Source organism: Falco punctatus (assembly GCF_963210335.1).
Source record: "Falco punctatus genome assembly, chromosome: 3".
NCBI lineage: Eukaryota > Metazoa > Chordata > Aves > Falconiformes > Falconidae > Falco > Falco punctatus.
The window spans coordinates 75,281,302-75,300,131 of NC_137582.1; the positions used below are offsets into that span (position 1 = coordinate 75,281,302).

General features: G+C 40.1%; 1 protein-coding gene across 20 annotated transcripts in view; it reads right to left on the reverse strand.

Moving 5' to 3' along the window:
- Positions 1-18,830, reverse strand: part of LOC308060006 (poly(rC)-binding protein 3-like) — a 528,829-nt gene that overhangs the window by 50,229 nt on the left and 459,770 nt on the right. For 18 of the 20 annotated variants that reach the window (XM_080378167.1, XM_080378169.1, XM_080378161.1 and 15 more), the window contains one exon: positions 10,779-10,935. In XM_080378167.1, the coding sequence (XP_080234293.1) occupies positions 10,779-10,856 (78 nt within the window). In that variant the 5' untranslated portion in view covers positions 10,857-10,935. Of the gene's footprint in view, positions 1-10,778; positions 10,936-16,030; positions 16,103-18,830 lie in introns of all 20 variants that reach the window. The other 2 variants (XM_080378171.1, XM_080378157.1) reach the window with 1 other exon arrangement.

Genomic DNA, 18,830 nt, shown 5'->3' on the forward strand with positions numbered 1-18,830 from the left:
AGAAGGACCTTTTTCTATGGGTGAGCATACTGTATTTCCGTTGCTATGGGTAAGCAATCATATTTCAGTTTGTGGCATAATTTCCATTTTTGTATATCTGAAGTTTCATTAGAAGCTGTAGGCCTGGTCTCAAACCTGCAAGGCTCTGCAAGTATGCACTTAGTATGAAAACTGTCCCAATCCATTTGATCATCATTTGATCATCCTGGGTCTTCATGACAGATGCTGTTCTTTCAGAAATGTGTGGATAATGGCTAATAAGTACAAAGATATCTTCTTTGGAAATATGAAAAGATACTTTTGCTTTGGAAACAGAAAAGCAATGTACTGTTTGTAGCCCTAGTGAAAAAGATGGTCCATTTCAAACAAGGAAATTGGGAATATTTAAACAAGCAGAGTAGGGCATAAAATGCTGCAGCTCTCAAGCTGCTTGTTCCACAGAACTCTGAGGGAGTTTTGCTATTGATTTCAGTGGGGACAGGAATTCTACCTGACTGATCATCACCTTGTTATCACCAAAGAGCACCTGCCAAAGAACTGAGGAATGAACAGTGTGAATCCCACTAAGGAAAAGTATTTCAGTGAGACTGGTGACCAATTCCTTGGAACATGCTAGCAAATGTCACCGTAATCCTGTGGAGTACTTCAAACCTTCCCCTCCTCAATGGGTGGATTTAAAGCTTATTCTGTAAGGAGGCAGTTTCAAAACATTCAAGCGAATGCCACCTCTTCCCCTGCACTGGGAGCTGGGATTCTGCTTGGAAATGTGAAGGAAGGGCAGAGGGGAAGAGAGAAACATTAACTTACCATACAAATTACTACAAAAAATATGAAAATCTAGAATGGTTCTAAATGGGTCCCTTTAGACTTTTCTGAGGCCTTAGTTGTTACTAGAAAGCTCCCATAAATACTGGTGAAAACAGATCATGTCTTTAATTATGATGAGAAACCTACTTCAGCCACAGATTAAATCAGAAGATTCTTTACACCTCGTTCTCCAAACTACTCATGCTACTTCATCAAACCTTTAATGTTCTTCATACAGTCCAATGTTTGCTTCATATAGATTCTTCGATCACCCTCAATTACGTTTAGTGCTTAATGAGATACATAACATAATTTTTATGACACTTATGTTACTGGTATTTCTAGCCAAAGTTACTTTGAGGGCTCTATTTTCTTTGGAAAATGTTTCCAAATCTGCCAGACACCGAACTGTGCTGTAGTTAACTGCATAAGACTGAAGGGATGGGATGCCTGTCACCTACATCAGTTCATTAAAAGTTAGGAGTCTAGCGTAAGCCAGGCACACAGCCTCCTCTGTAGTCCAAGGAGAGGGGTAATGGACGATGTTTTGTTCCTAAAAGAGGAGCGAAGAAGTATACCCCCAAGGGTTTTGTCTTTCTCCACCTGCAGTAGAAGAAGCCTAGACTGATACTAACAAACCTGAAGTTTGGTGAGAGGAATCCTACAGCTGTTGTCAAATTCAGCCTCAGCATAGGTCAGACAGGATTTTGATTTAGCTGTCCTAGCAAATCAGTGCCTGCTAGAATATACTAATAACTCTTGAACTATTTGCTGTTTTACAGTGCTCAGCAGTGTAAGCTAAAGGTAAGTATTCATGAACAGTTTGATTGATTTATTGACTAACCATCTGCATGTAAACACAGTGAGGAAAATAAGTTATATGATAACAATTACTTGGTTTCATATGATCAAATTTCAACAGCTGATCGAAAAACAGTGAACAAAAAAAAAGAGGTTACAAATGGGGGAACTAAAGCTCAGATGAAGAAAGATGAGTCTAAGGCAACCCAGTCAGAGCTGAAAGTACTACCCAGGCTCCTTGGTCTCAACATATGAACACCCACCTGTTAGAAGCAGATACGCCACAGCAACCATGCTGGTTGAATAGGATGCCTCCAAAAAGCTGCAAGTGTCCATGTGCCTACATCCACTGACACGTACGCATCACACACAAATTTATATATTTGTGTGTGAAGTCAGTGTTATACATACAGGCACTAAATGGATAGATACCGACTTTCCTTCAAGAAATGACAGCAGTTTGGGGTGCCTAACCTGAAACTCATCAACAGGGCCTGACTTTCAGATTATGCTGAGTACCAACCCAGGTAATGCCTTCCAAAGGGCGCATCTCCAGGTGACAGTATCTCTCTCACACTTGGGCTCCAACAGCAGCACTTTGGAAATGTCCAGGAGAATTTGAAATATACGTGCCGATTTCAGATAGCCCAAAAATAATTCTCAAGCCAGGGGTGGGGTGGGGTGTTGAGTTGATTTATGACTATGATTTTCTTTAGTATGCCATTTCTATTAAAATAGATAAAATGACAAGAGCTGAACCTCTCCAAGACCGGAAGACTGCTCAGTATCAATAAAGTATTTTTCTAGCCAACAACCCAATTCATCACAGAGACCTTGAGGAAAAGCAATGGTAAAAACAGGGAATGCTTTCTTTCATGCTGAAATGCAGCATGTAATATTATTTGCACATCTTATTTACATGAATAGGATGAGTTTTGCTCTTAACAAACACTTGGGGAGCAGTGGGCCCATCAAAGAGCAGAAAGCTATTTCTGCAGTTTTTGCATCACCTGTGGTGAGAGCAGGGCAGCACCAGCAGAGCAAAAGGTGGCAGCAGAGAAGTATGGGAGCCAAGGCTTTCACAGGGCTCTTGATGGTGCAAATGACTAAACAGAGATGTAAAACAGGCTGTAGGAGAAAGCTATTTCCTAATCACCAACCTGGTGTGCCTTTTGAATAACAACAGAAAGAAATTAGTCATGTTAAGAAAACAAGAAGCTTAAAAAACAGTAACAAACCTTGGTTTAAAGATTAACCTTTGATCTGTAAACATAATGAGTGAAATTCCATCATTTTTCTAAGTGTGAGACTACATTAATAATTACTGTCTCCCAGGAAATCAAAACAAAACAGGTTGCTATTCCAGGACCACAGAAAAGCACAGGCCTTGCTCTATTACTGTGGGGCATACAGCTTCTACTACCAGTGCTATAGGGTGAATGGAACACTAACCTCACAGGAGTCCCGAGAGAAAGCCACATCTAGAAGTAAAATGTGTAATAAATAAAATAAGAATATATACTTTCACCCCAAAGCGTCTGACAAAGCATAGGCCACATCCTAAAGCCTGCAATTCATTCAGCCAATGTTTTGATTGCATACATTCCCAGCCTTCTACAAACAAGAATAAGAAAGAAGCAGTAGTACTGGACCCTACAGAAAAGCCTGCTAGAAAAGCATTGAAAGGAAAGAAAGAAATACAGCCTTCCGTGGTGGGGAAGCACACCTGCCATGACACAAGGAGGGGTTCTGCCAACAGAAAACAACATATACAACATCTACACTGATAAAGTTTTCTAGGCCATCACCTGCTGTCTTTCTTCCATCCATAAAGAGGCATAACAACCCAGCTCTCTCTCTACACCTTGTTCTGAGGATGGATTTGCCAGTACTGTATAAACTCATGAATACCCTTGCATGGAAGACCCCAGGAATATGTTTGACAAGATGTTCTGAACAATGTGTTTGCAGGGAGCACATGGGGCATCAGCATTTGCCAAAGACTGGAAGAAAAGTCAGTTTTGGAAAACATGATGTAACGTGTCTACCTCAGGGAACAAATGGCTGCCTTTGATAAACTGAGAGTCTGATTTGTGTTCTGGGATTATGTGGGATTAGCCTCACTGACACAGGAGATCTCACATTCCTAGGTGATGCTTCAGTAGTCACTGTCTGATGCTCACAGCCCTAATTTAGTAAAGCATTGCAGTCCAGGCCTTTACTGAGACAGCTCTCATGCTAACAAATGTGGTAGTTTATGAGGAAACCTTCAAATTATGGTATTTCTGATGGAGATGCCAGTAAAGAATCTTCCACAGGTCCATGTACCCTTTTTGGGGCAGCTGTTCCAATGGGTCTTTCTCATTTGCTTTTTAATAGCAGATGGGTAACCCATTTACATTCCATTTCACACCAAACCTCCTAGCCTCCTCCCCAAAAAACAAACCCAAACCAGGTTCTGTCCCTTTGCTTGTTCCTCTGCCTGTGATGCTGAAGCAGCAGCACTGACTAGGGTGTATGCCTTCTGCAATTCTCAGGTCATTACAGATGTAGGGCAGTAAGGAGATTCCGTTTAACAGAAGTGGGAAAATTCAGCTATGCAGATTATCTCTGGGGACATACAGTGTCCAGGGATTGGGGCAAAAGACCTTTGTCCTTTCTGTTGATTTTTTAGACTAGCGAGAAACTCTCAGCTGTAACTACAAACACACTAAGAGGAGATCCATCTTGTGTTGTGTATTTGAATGCATAGTTTTGTTCCATGACTAGAGCTCTTAGGTACCACAGTAATGCAAACAAACAAAACAAGATCTATTATAGCAATAGGCAGGACAGTCAATCCTCATAATACCCTGACAGTGTTCATGGAAACTAGAAAGAACAGAACAATCACTGGCTTGGTTTGCATTTAATAGTTTGGATTAAATTACTGACAAGTTGATTCTTAAAGCTACTTTGTATTCCATATTTTAGTAAGTAAAAAATAAAAGAAAAAAAAAATGGAGAAGAAGGGAATTACCTTCAAGATGGGGAAAAATTATTTCTGTGATTCCTTTACAGTCTTTCAGGGGACAATTAATCAGGCACAAAAAAGTGGCCACTAAAAGAAATCCCTGATGGCAAAACTATATTATCTATACTGGTGAAACCAGCAATTTTCTCCATGATTTTATTCTGTCTATATTTGAGCTGTTAAATGTGAGAAATCACCTTAATAAGTCTAAATTTTCTTTCTTTTTCTTGTAAAAAATTCTACATATAGCATCATAAAATGATCACCAATGTGTCCGAAAGACGCCACTGATGCTGGATGTAAATCCACTGTAACTAGTCCTTCCAGCACCACAAGGCACCCACTAATCCTGCTGAAACCATTGGGAGGCAGATTTCCTCAGGGCATCTAAGATTATAATGGAGTTTTAATGCCTAAAACCTGAGACAATCATAGGGTTTTGTCCAAAACTGAACATTTGACAGCAGGTACATTTTTATAATTCACTACTGCTGAAACAATGAGAGACTATCACTGAGCAAATGATATCAGGGAAGGAAAAGCTCCACTTAGTTATCATCTCTTTCCTCCATCAATGTAGATAATATTGTCTACATAGTATGTGTGCTGCTCTTCCCCAGACACATTTGAAGTCTGCTTAGGAGACTTCCAGAACCTCATAAAAATCTCAATACCAGGAATTTGACTTGGGATTTCCTTATTAGGATTTATTTTTTAAAATATATTTTACTCCATTATTTCCAGCCCCAAGCACTTGTATCATTCAAAACAATGATACTCCATTACACTTGTATTTATTCTCTCCAGGTGTTTATGAAAATGTCTGAAGAAAGCTAGACACAGTCTCCTCAGCCTCCTAAAATGTTGCTATTTTTGTGCAAATTCCCCCTCTGCTCAGTCTTCAGCATCACTCAACAAGTGGCATCTGCTGCTGAGCATGGAACTGCAGATGTGGTTTTGCCAGAAGAACAGCGAGGGAATTACCATCTCTTAGCTCCACGACGCACCAATGCTATACACCCAAAATTGCATATACTTTTGCTGCAATAGCTTTCCTCTCCAACTCGGCATATCCCAAATGTGCTGCTCTCTAGACACTGCCACATCTGATACTTTCAGCCTCTTATGCATTCCAGATTTCCTTCTCTCACTGAATGTGTATCTTCTAAATTACCTTCTCCAGTTAATTGCCTCAACTTTCCAATTTACACCTCTCGGTATCTGGCAAGAGTCCCACTTCCCTGCTGCTTTTCCCTTCCCTCCTTCACCCTACCTGTAAATTATTTCCTTGTTCTTCCTAACCACCTGACTTTATTAATCCATTTTGTTTTCTATTTCTGAACTCCTGTACCCTTTCTCTAAAAGATTTCTCAGACTCAATATATGAACTGTGTTGGTTTCTTGCAGACTTCATTGCACCCGATACGGTTTCATCAACGCACACCTTCACACAGTGCCTTTGGAAATGATACATTTTTGCCTCTGCAGGTTTGTACCAGAGGGAGGAAGCAGAGACTCCTGCGGCACCATTACGAGATGGAGACCAAAGTGGATATGTGACCCTGCTGCCCTTTCCATGCTGGCACATTTGAACACATTCTCCTGTTTCACCTCATGGACCCGGCTTTTAAATATCCATTAAGCTGCTTTCCTGAAATTTAACATCTTTATACCGGCACAGTCTCTTTACCATCCACATCTAAAATTAACCATTAATGGTGAGTCTCTAGGGTCTGAATCAGCCTGTTAATGCTGTCTGTGTACAAATCCAAATCATCCAAAATCATGTCATCATCATCTAGTATAGTCAAAGTAGGCACTTTTCAAGAGTTATTTACTTCTGGGCATGAACTGACCAAAAATAGAAAAGAGCACTGTAGAAGTCAAGTACTACGGTATGTTGGCAGATACCTGTGGGCAAGGCCACAATTCTCCACAATCTTCTGACCTCATTACATGTGGCAGTAAGCAAAAAAACCCCACCCAGCCACAAGTCATGGGAATGAAAGATTCAGCAAAAGGTGAGCAAGGAATGATAAGAAAGAAACACTGAGCTCCATCAAAGACCCCACACCATGCAGAGAGCCAACAGAAGTTTGATTTTGACAAACATTAAAAATGAAGAAAACGTGAAAGGCACGTTTATTTTGGAGCCTGAGCTCTGCCTTACTTTAGAGGGCTCTGACAGCTGGGGACTGTTTGCCCAGGAATACACACACACTCAATTTGTGTTCCTTAAGCCCTTCAAAAATGTTGATCTGATCTGGGTAAATGCTGCCACTTTTGCCTTTGCTGGAAGCAGAAATCTTGCAATCCCTGCAATATTCTAATCCTGCCCAGAAATTATACTTTTAAGGAAGACAAAGGTAATAAAATATCTGTACCCATTCATGTCTCTGCCCTACACAATGATTTTTTTCATTTTACTTCAAGGAACAGAAGGATTTAGATGAAAAATCAAAAGTAGGGCAATGTAAACAGCCCCAGCCCATATTCCCTATTTTTCTCTACTGAAATGCATGAAACAGCTTTATTCCTTAATATGGTGCATCTTTCTCATTAATAAAAGATGAAAATGCATCTCTATTATTTAATATACTCTATGTATCCAACTCCTGCACATGCTTCAAAAGGCTTTTCTGTTCCTCCTCTCTCCAGAGCAGCATTCAGGTAACTCAGTCAAAAAGGTCCTGAGCAGCAGAGGCTGCAGTGCCATGGCAGCTTTATGGGATGTACTCATTTTTGCCTAACTTGTCCTTAAAAACCTCCAGTGACAGACAGTGCAGCATGCCTGGGCAGCCTCTTCCTCTACTCATACATCTGCAAAACAAGTCAATTTTGCTTTTATAATTTCCTGCAAACAGACTGTTGCTTCTCTGTGGATGTGACGAACATCTGGGCACTGCCCTTGTAGTGTACTCCCTAACACCTGCCCTCTAATTCATCACAAGAATGTATGACAAATGTTTTGTGTTGCTCCCCATTTCTCTTCAGGGCTGTCACGCTATCATAACATTTTACTGACATAACACGGCACAAGATGAAAATCGGGCCCTTCATCTTACACCATCACACACTCTGAAGTCCTGGCTCACCTTTCATACCAGGCCCTGGAAACATTTACCTTGAGGTAAATAACCTTTTATACCTTATAGTGGCTGGCTTTTTGCTGGGCCTGCACAAGCCTTTTTGCTGCTTCCACAGATAAAATTGCTGGCCTCCCTTAACCTCCCATTTTCTGCCCTGAGAAAATCAAGGCTGTGCCTTGCCCAATTGCCAGCCAGTGGCTCCCAAATCTTGCTACGCTGCGGAAGGGTGTCTGAGCTGGTCCCCCAGGTGGCCATCCCAGCCTCTTCAGTAGGAGGCTGCACCAAGCCCTGCAGGAGCTCAGCTGGACCTACAGCTGCTTCTTTCCCCAAAGCAAGATAAAGCAAAGACTGATGAGAGGTGTCCTACCTGTGGGAAAGCACTGGCCCAGGGTTCTCCTGGAGCTCAGGACTGTTCCCATCTGTTTCCCTTTCACCAGACACTAATATTGTCTTTTATTTTTGCTACTTCTTTTGCTTGTGGTTGTTAAAGATGCTTTTTTATCCCCTATCCTCTTGCAGAGGTCTGTCCATTCATACAAATCCTGATTTTTCTGTCTTTAGGTACAGAATTTAGCTTAATTATGTCATTAATATGTCCATCCTTGACTTAAAGCCCCTATCACATGAAAGGTACAGGCTAAAAAATTCCTAAGTCTTCAGAATTTACAGCCGAGATAACTAAGCGCAGTAGCACAAGTTATGGACTTTCAATCAGAATGAATGCAAACATCCCAAAGCACACAGACCTTCCCTACGCAAAGGTACGCTGGTAATAAAGGTTTAGAGATAGAGTTAAGGTTAGCAGGGATTGACCCTCATATTTCCGTGAAACACACTAAGAAATAAATAACTTCAAAATGCTCTTTAAAATGTTCTAACTGAATCCAGTTTGCTACTGTTGTTTTTTAAAACAACCTTTTAATTCCCCTCTTTTCTTTCAAGTTATGGACACTTATTTATAGCCCAAGCTCTGCTTTAGTTAATTGTTTTGTCTAGAAATACTAATTAGAGATCAGCAATTTCCATTGATGTCATTACCACAATAAATCTTAAGGAAGAGCCTAGAAACATGTTCTTCTTCAGAGGCACATACAGCTTTCAGAGTGACCTTCTCACACTGAGTTCATACTGACTCAGACATCCTTCATTCTTCTATATTCTAATTTCTAAATCACAAAAATGACATCAAAGAAACCGTAAGGGCCTGACTTTTATCACCAAAATAAATTATGATTTAAGGTATTCTTTGCAATACTTAGGCACAATAGGTTACATGATTAGAGCATAGTAGAGTTAACAGTATACCCTTCGTGCCTTGTTAACTGAGGATGCATGGTATAGCCCCATTTAAAATGTTAACTTTACAGCTTTTATGGGTTTAATTTAGACCCTTGGGGCTACATATGCATTGAAGACTGGAGATACAACATCCATTATTGTTAAAAGTGGTTGCACACACAATCATTGATGTTTAACACAGAAAATTAGCTTTTTCTAATTTCATTTCTGATTTAAATTTTTTTTTTGTTTGTTTCAATTCTTAGCCTACAGTTTAACTTAAATGTCCTGAAAATTACAAGATACTTGGTTTTTGCTTTAAAGGCATGATTCTGAAAGAAGCAGAGATGTCTGACAGTGGTTAAAAAAAGCACACCTAAGCACAGGGGAATTTGACTGAAACCAGTAGGGCTACTTATACCCACCAGGATAAGGACATGTTCAAATTCTTTTCTGGATTAGGAGCAGAACCTGGTAGAATCAACCCCTAAGACCTAATTTTGAGTGCAGACATTTGTACAGATTTTAGGTGGGTTTGGTAAGAGAGACTGTTATTAAATTTGTTTGACAAATCCCTACTTAAAATGCAGCTCTTACACAACTGATGCCTGCCTGAAGCCGAGTATTTCAGGTGGAAAAAAAATCAAACAAAATGATTAGATCATTTCTGAGAAAATACATTACTTGATCTAACGTAAACGAATTTCTGAGTTTTTAATTTGGAAACTTACAAGTGTAACCCCTCATACTTCTTAGCAGCTTCATAAGTAAAATACAGAGGGAAATACCTCCGTCTCCTATTTGTGCTTTGGGTATATCATATGTGTGTTCATGCCACACAGGTTGAAAGCATGCACTATTTTAAAATGTAAATGTATTTCCAGTTATTAAATTACATACTAGGAGTAAAAATACTTTTTAGATTTATATATACAAATTTGATCTCCAGAATAATATATATATACATAAATTCCTTGTTCCTTGCTAAGAAAGAGCAAAACCCACCTCCTTTTATATAATATTTATTCACTAAGCCTAAAAAATGCCTGGTGTTGCCTGATGCAAATAATACAAACAAACCTATGAAATGTGTTTTTTAATTAAAAGCCTATTTTGCGATCTGGCAATGTGAAACAAATGGCGATCAGACTGTTAAGTCTGACAATACTGAATTGGCACTTTGTCTATGGCACAGATTTCACACTTATCTGCATGCTCAAGTGCTGCACTGGACAGAAATGAGATGACGGTCAGCCTTCCAAGACAAACCCACAGGGGACTTGGACAAACGCTTGGTATATCAGGGGGTTCAATCTAATAAGATGCTACATCAGAATAACGAAGAATATTCTGTCTGCATTCAACAGAAACAGACAATAATTCTGTGGCAATTTTTCCACACAATTCAATGTTCTGGTATTTCAAAAAGACCTGCAAAATCCAGCAAATGATGGGAAAGGCGAGCCGTATGCAGGTCAGCCCTACGCAAGGCTCTGCCTAATTTGGCTAACTATCAACGAAAGAACTCTTTTATTTTTTGCCACCAGATCTGCTCAAAATGGATTTGTTACAGGCAGGGCTTGTTCCAATGAATTTCGGCTGCAGTGCAAACTTAAATATGGTGCCTTGAAAGGCAGCGGGTGATTTTTCAGTCATGGCAATGACGCTTTTGACTCAAGATGGAGAAGGAGGAGTAGACCCTCTGTCAATGTCACTGTCAGGCTCTGATAGTAACTGCACACACTCACTCAATACACAGGCAACTACTGTGGCGACAGTAAATGCTTCACCTTGCCATGCATGAGAAGACGTATGGTAAGCGTGACATTGAGACCTCCTTCAGTCACTTTTGTGTCCTTCGTGTTCATCCTGGCCTTGTATCTTCAATACTTGAAAGCAGCTTCGTTTTTCTTTTTTTTTTTTTTTTTTTCTATTCACTTAATCAACCTAAAAAGAGAGAGAGAGGAAAAAAGAAAAAGTACCATTGAGTGGCTGAAGCTACTCTGAACTGAGAATATCATGTTATACAAACCAATTAACATTCCTCCCTTTGATTTTCTGGACTACAGTTTAGAGCTGAAAAGGCTCCTTTGATTACTATCCCTCCCCAACCAACTCTTTAGTCCCTCACCAATTACAAGATAAACCCCTTTTGAAACCTTAAAAATTCTCTTAAGTTCCTGTATTTTGAAGCTGAAAGTACACAGCACAACAAAGAGAGAAGAAAACACTGTATTTCACTAACAGAGAGAAAGTGCCGTTCGAACTTTGTGGTGTGTATGAGAGATATATACATACACACACACACGCACATTTTTACACGCGCCTGGTACTGTTTTCATTTATCTCCCTGTTACTACCTCCTCTTCTTTTTGCTCTTGCAGAAGAGATATTTTTGTTTTCTCTCCAGCTAGAGAGAAATTAATTCTGAGCCTAACCACTGATGCCTGCCAGCAACAGCAGATGACACATTATCAAAGACATCTGAGTAACTAAGAGCCACTTGCTGCTGTAAATCTGGGCACTGTCTGACTCTGGTTTTGTCTAGCAGGCCCAGAGGTGGCTTGGTCCCTCAAAGGCCAAAGCTGAGGTTCAGCCCTAAGTAGAAGGAAGATTTTTCTTAATTTGTAATGACGAATTTCAGATTTTCAGTCATTTACAAAGCCATAAATATCCTAAAATGCTAATGAAAGCTGCAAGGGCTAGCTTTGAAGGGGTAAACAAGATGCATTATGAGTTTATTAATGCAAGGGCATATATCAGCACAAACAGAAATGGGGGCAGGAAGGAATATTACCAAGGGCAGGCAAATCGTACAGTAGAAAAGAGACTCTTATTTGGTTTTGACCTTTTAAAACCTATCTTATAGAGAATAAAACCCTTAAACAGCATCACGCCCCTCGGTAACCATCTCTTATTAATGACAACCTTATTAGCTTTGCATCTTTGAGTTTCCCAAAAATTTGGCTGGGTTGGTCTCTGGCTAATGAGCACCCCCAGGGACGACCATCTGGGGGCTCAGAGTGTACAGCGGTGTCTCACTGGGGTGGCAGGCTATCGTCCCCTTTGCTGAGACTGCTCAGGCAGGGGGCCAAACTATTGGAGGGACCTACGAGATCATTCCCCTAAAAATGCTGGATGTAATATTATGCAGACTGTTTCATCAACTGATTAAGCTCCATCTTAAGAGCCACTAAGCAGTGACATACTAGACCAAAGCAAAGCCCATCTTAGCTCAGCATGCTATGTGTGCAAGAAGTCAACAGTAATGCTTAAAGAAAGAGCACAAGAAACATGTACGGAGTCATCCCTGATAGACTTGCTGAGCTGCCAGCAACCAGCAGTTCAGGGTCTTTTGGGAGACTGCATCCAGACCAGCATTTTCAATAGGACCATTCCTCAATGAATTTGCCTAATCCCTTCTTGAATACATACATCTGGCCTCCAAAAGTTCTGGTCTCACAGATTGATTATTAGTGTGGGACAAAGTGCTCGACTTTATCTGGCTTAAATCTGCTGAATGTCATTTCCCCTTGTTACACATTTGCCCTATGTGTATTATCTGAAGACCATCCCAGAAAGTCACTCTGGGACAGATGGCTGATGCTTCTCGCTTCAGCCTGAGCCCGCAAGTGGCTGAGCCACTCCGGTTGGTTTTGCCACTGGGAAATACACTGGAAGAAGCAGAACCTTCTCTCAGGTCTCTGCAGAAGTACTTAGGACCACAGAGAGCTGCTGTGCCTTTAGTGACTGCAAGCGTAAGAGACAGACATGCTTGAGGAGAGGTGAAAAGAAAGAGGGAGAAAGAACAACTTAAAATCCTCCTTCCTAAAAGTAAATTCATAAGTCACTACTACAGAGCAGCTCCTGCCTAGGGCTGATGATAACCCAGCATCGACTCTGTATTTCATACCATATGCTCCACCACCCAGACCACAGCCACTGAAATAAGTCCCATTTATTCCACATTTCTAGGCTTACCTAGAATTACATTACCTATCACGTACCGAGATGGAGAAAAAAAGAAGAGAAGCAAGGTGCCTGGGTGAGAAGGTAGAAAACAGAAGCAGCCTGGCCATGCCCCTGATGCATCATGCATGCAAGAGGGTGAGAGGAAAATGCCCCTAGGCAGTCGGTAGGGAATGACAGAAAAAGATACTGGGCTGCATTCTGCTTCTTTAAGACTAAACCAAGACTCACAGTAAAATCTGCAAGTGGGTGACCATGGCAGTAACTTCCGACAAGTGCGGAGGGGGAAACAGAGGAGGACACTGTGGTTGTTCCCAGACTAAGGAAGGGGATGGTCCCACGGTGCTCACCTGCTCCTTGCTGAGGGAAATGCTCTGGCTCTGACAGTGCAAGCGTTTCCTGCTCAGCTCTGTCAAAAACCAAAACAAAACCCCCAACCTCAAAACACCAAACAGGAGCACTTTGGTACATAAATGGTAGAATACATCTTGGTATTCTGGACTTTATGGGAGCAATACTGGCTGTCTGAGATACCTGGAAACCTCTGTTTGCTTGGGGCATGCTTAGGAAATTTCATGTAACAGATGTGTTTCGAGTAGAAGCAAGGTATTTAAGACCTTCTGTGGACGAAAATTTAGTAATGAAGGTACAGCTATGTTTCTAATATATTTCCACATGGGAAACGGAATCCCAGACTAGGTACAGGTTTACTGTTGCCATGGCCTTTTACTGCTGTAATGCTACAGCAGTATGCTCACTTTGGAAAAAAAATTTTGAGGAAAGCCTTTTCCCAGACAACAAACCAACTCCCACCCAAGCCTGACCTTTCCCAGATGAAACCTGAAATAATCTCTATTTTTAGCTAATGCCTTTTGGGTTCTTTTAAATTAAAACAGAAGTTAAAAATTAAATTCCACCACAAATGCTGTTAAGAATATCACTGCTGTCTAGTCTTTTGAAGGGTTTTGTCTTTGTCCCTCCTCAAAACAAGCTCAAACTCTGGCACCTGGTACTGAGAAGCAGAACAGATGTCTGGGGGAGGGCCGAGAGTCTGTATGTGCCTGCAAGGAGTTAGGCAGCTGTGTGAGATACAAAGGGAATGAAATCAAAAAGGCAACCTCACATGATAAGGAAGAATACGTAAACCCTATACAAATACCAAGAAGAAATAAGAGTTTGTACTATGCCAGGTCAGTTACAACTGCCCCGGTTGTTCTGAGAGTCCAAGTATTCTAATAAAATGTTTACAGCTTTATAAAGTAAACCTACAGGACAGTTCATTACCTGAGTATTTCAGTTTTAAAGACAGATTAAAATACATTGTTGTGCTTTATTATTTTAATACTAATGAAAGGAAATTTTTCCATAGGCATCATTGCAAACTTGTGCTGGTCTAGATCTCTATGTGCATGGAGATGTCAGATCACGGCAAAAGGAAGATAATAGTTTCCTTTATAAAGCCTCCTACCAGCCAGCAATACATCCATGTATTTATAAGCTTAATGCTGTAATATACAAGCACATCATGAATATTTAATCAGCAAAATAATTTCCCTCTCTTTCACTAGATCAGCATTTTGAACAATTTACTATGTTCCTGGCTTTCGCATGCCTCTCTGTGTGAGCAAACAGCGGGCTGAATATACAAGTCTTTTGTTTCTCAAGTTCTGTGTGATGAGGTCCCATGGCTACTTGGGGGGCTGGGAGGGTTGAGTCTCAGGCTATGAAAGAAATCAGTGTGTCACACGTTTCCTGATGCCAGAGGAAAGTCACCGGACTCCACAGGTGAGCAGAGAGTATTGCACAGGCAGATACCATCAATGGCATGGCTGAATGTTAGAAGTGAGGGTTTATGCATTTTATCCTGTTTCCATCAGAGAGTTGGCAACAGCAGGAGGACAGCTGGACAACATCCTCCTCCTGACCTTGGGACTCTTGGACCACAATCCACAAAATGCATGATCCAGGGCTCTGCAGCTCCAGGTAACAAGTCAAAAAAACAATGCCCAGGGAACAAAGGAAAGCAGATCACATCAGATAGTTCCCAGCAAACAGCAGATCTTTGCCTCCTGTGGGGCACAGCATGAATTTTTGAGGACATTTCCACTGCTGTTTATCATGTAAAAAGTGAAAACTTCTCTTTAGGTAGATAAAAGGCATCCAGATGCATTAAAAAAAACCCAACCCCTTTTGAAAACTCCAATGAAATGGACATGTTGTCTTATGCAAATGCCTTTTATCGGTATGTGTTTCTATAAATTTTCAATATTAGCTATCCCAAGCTGGCATAAAATGGCATGCTCTATATACTCACTATTCATTACACAAGGACCATCAATTTTCCAACATGGCTTTTCATAATTATTGGTAGATTAAGTGACTAAAGCAACAAACAGCTAAGCCATGTGTTCATTAGACTATTACAAAGAACAACACAGTTCTTCAAGGATTTCACTGATTTAATAAAAGGCTAGAGGATGAACTATACAGCTGAAGGGCAGTGCATGGAGGTTAGGAATCCATGTGGCCAAAGGAATAGTGTGAGATGGCTGCCTGAAAACTGCGACATGGAAAGTCAACCTCATGACCCCCTTTCTTCCTACCCCTCAAGCCTACTAATCCCCTCCCAAGAAAATAAGCAGACCATTGCAGAGAATATGGCTGCACCGCACTGAAAAAAATTTTATATGTTTTAAATCTCTAAGGTGACCACTTCTCGCATGCAGGATAAGAAAGCCTTTGACTCCACAGCAGGCAGGGATGCCAAAGATGAATAAAATCAACATAGTACCAAGGTAGACATCAGGCAATTGATCTCTGAGTTTAAAGCCACAATAAATTATTTGACATCCATGAATCTGCCAAGAAAGCTACTCATCTGGAAGATCCAGAGGAATGAGAGGGAGGAGGGAGAGTCTGCACAGGGTGAAATGTGTTGGTGCTGCACAGTCACAGAGGTGTGCTGGAAAGGTAAAAGATGCAGAGAGGAGAGAGGTAGAAAGAGAGAGATGAAGCTTCAAATGGCTGATACAGAGAATAATGTGAGAAAAATCAATGTGCAAGTAAGAATCACCTGAAAACATTCAAGGAGAGAGCCTGCTCCGGTATGTGAAATCTTGATCACATGGTTGTTAAATCTGAGTGCCTGTCAGGAAAGATGAAACTGGTCAGAACACCCAGCACAGCATTCCCTGTGCCTGAGCCTCAAAACTGTTGAACCTAATTATGGTGCTTCATTACCATCAACAGAAAGATGTAATTATGAAGAAAGCAAGAAAGAATCTATAGATGAAATTCAAAAGAGCAATTTCCAGTTCTTCCACTGGAAAAAAAGTATTTTTATAACAAGGCAAAAAGAATTGGGGAAATTACAGTGACACGCCGCAGAAGCCATGTCTAATTTAAATGAGGACACTTAAACTCAGGCATCTAGTTTCCAAGCATCTGTAGGTTTAGAAAAAAAACCAACTTCAGTAAGAGAAACATAAGAACATCCGGTTTCTCACAGTAAATCTGTTGTTTCCATAATATATGGAAAAATCCCAGAGGAGGGGTAGCTAAGCAGCTGATGAAGCCATAGGGATGGGGTGGGAAAAGATGGGCTGAACAAGGAGACTAAGACATGAGCAGAGTAACCTGAAGACAAAGAGAATTATCATGAATTATGAAGAACTGGAAGTTGTACAGTAACACACTGATGTTATGCAGAAATAGTTCAGAGTTTGTTTTATTTAGAAAGAACTCTTAGGGAAAAAAAGTGTTATTACTAAGAAAAAGAAAGAAACATGTAGTAAGAGTGAACAAAAAAGAACAGTGAAACATGGGAAGCCATGAAAAGGCTGTAGCTAAGTCCTCTTGATCAGAAGTCTCCAGGTGGAGCGAGACCTCCTGGGAACGGGAAGAAGCACATTGCCAAGGATCATGAGAAGAGAGGACTGGTGCTTTCAGCAGAGCAGAGTTCTTCAGGGACAGATTTATGCTGCTTACATGATTTAAGTCTTTCATTTAAACTGGAGGGAATACAGGAAAGAGAAGGAGATTGAAAAGAACATAAGAAAATTACTATGAGAATTGATGACATTATCAATAGAAATTGACATATTCAGCCATGTATGTAAGGTCTAAAATGAAAAATAAGCTGTCTGCCACAGAAAGGTTTATGCTATCAAATGAAGAAATAACTACTTTGCTTTGGAGTTCTTTGATAAGCTAAGCAGTTATTATCACAGCTTTTCACTTGAAAGTAACATCTCTGGATGTCAAAGGACTAAACAGTGTAATTATACAGAAAAACACTAGCAGGAGTTTAAAAAGAAAACACAACCCAAAGTGAAATAAAAGCAAAACCAGCTCCAGTTGTATTATGTTCTTTCAAGGGACTTATTTTCAGAAGTGGTGAGAAGTGATAACAATCAGCAGCTATTTATGGTCTCAGCTGAAGCAAAAGAAGATGACCAGACATTTGCTAAACATACACTTCTTCAGTTTCTGAGTCAATGGAAGGATGAAGGCATCTACTAAACCATATCATTGTGAGGTTACTAAGAACAAAAAGCTCACAAGATGCCCACAATAATATAACAGTAATAATAACAACAACTCTTCAAAGGATTTCTCTCCCAGTAATAATTACTTGGAAAAGGAGAGAGAAAGCACACTTTGAAGCCCTCCATTTTTATACAGAAGCCTCACCAGGAGAATCTGATTAATGAACAATAGCTAAGAAAGCAGGTGCAGGATTAACCTTTCTACTTTACCAGTTCCATCTCCCAAATTACTAGAGAGGACTGTACACAAAGGAATGAGATTATACATTTCATTCACATCCTTATCATTTATATCCCAAAATAGATTTAATGTTAATCTTTAACTCTTTAATGAAATGAACAAGATCTGCAGAACCTGGCTCTATTAAATTGTTGTATCATGGCCCAATTTAAGTAAGTTGATAGTTGGGATGGATTAAAAAAATCCATAAATGAGAAAATTAATTCTTTGTGTTAGCAGAACAGAGCATGTGTGTGTGTCAGTTGGCAAAATGGCTTTTCACTAAAAAGATAATATAAGGCAAAGAAATAACTCAAGAATGAAATGGAAACAAACGCTAGGGACCACAAGGTTTTAGGAAATTCATAAATCACGTGCTCAAAGACATATAAATAACAACTAATAAGCTGAATATGGGCCACTGAAAGAGCAGCAATTGAATACACAAAAAAATATACAAAATATCTGTTTTACAAAAGAAGTGGTAAAATATTAGCTAAAAAGTCGAAGGGGGATTAAAGGGGAGCACATTATTCCACCAGTTAACAGCTACTGACATATTAGCAAGCCATGTGGTCCTTTTACTAAAATATCTGTATCTCTGATATGCTAAGCTCTGTAGTTACTACACATCTGTGCAAGTAGCAGGTTTGCCAAAGATGTGAAACTGATAAGGAAATCACAGACTGAAAAAATAGTGGAACAACTTTTAAAGGTAATAGCAAGTATAAAAACTGCCAAGACTCCAGGAGCGCTGCCTTTCAAATGCAATTTTATGAAGTACGTCAAGCGGTACTAGTTTTTCCCTGAGAGATATGTTTAATGTTATTTTGTCAAAGGAAGAACCTGTCCTATCTATAGAAGAACCTGTCTTTGTGTCCTCCCTAAGAATGTCCTTACCCTATACAACTAACAACTAATTTGCTGAAAATCACTAGGTGTCAAATAATCTTTGAAGAGAACAGCAAAAGATTAGAGATATTTTTCCTATCCTCAGCTGATGGATGCTTAGCTGCTGAACTTGATGTATGTGAGCCCCATTTAAATGGACCACTTTTCTTCATGCTGGTCAAAAATCATATGCTTCAGCCAATGGCACTGGTTGT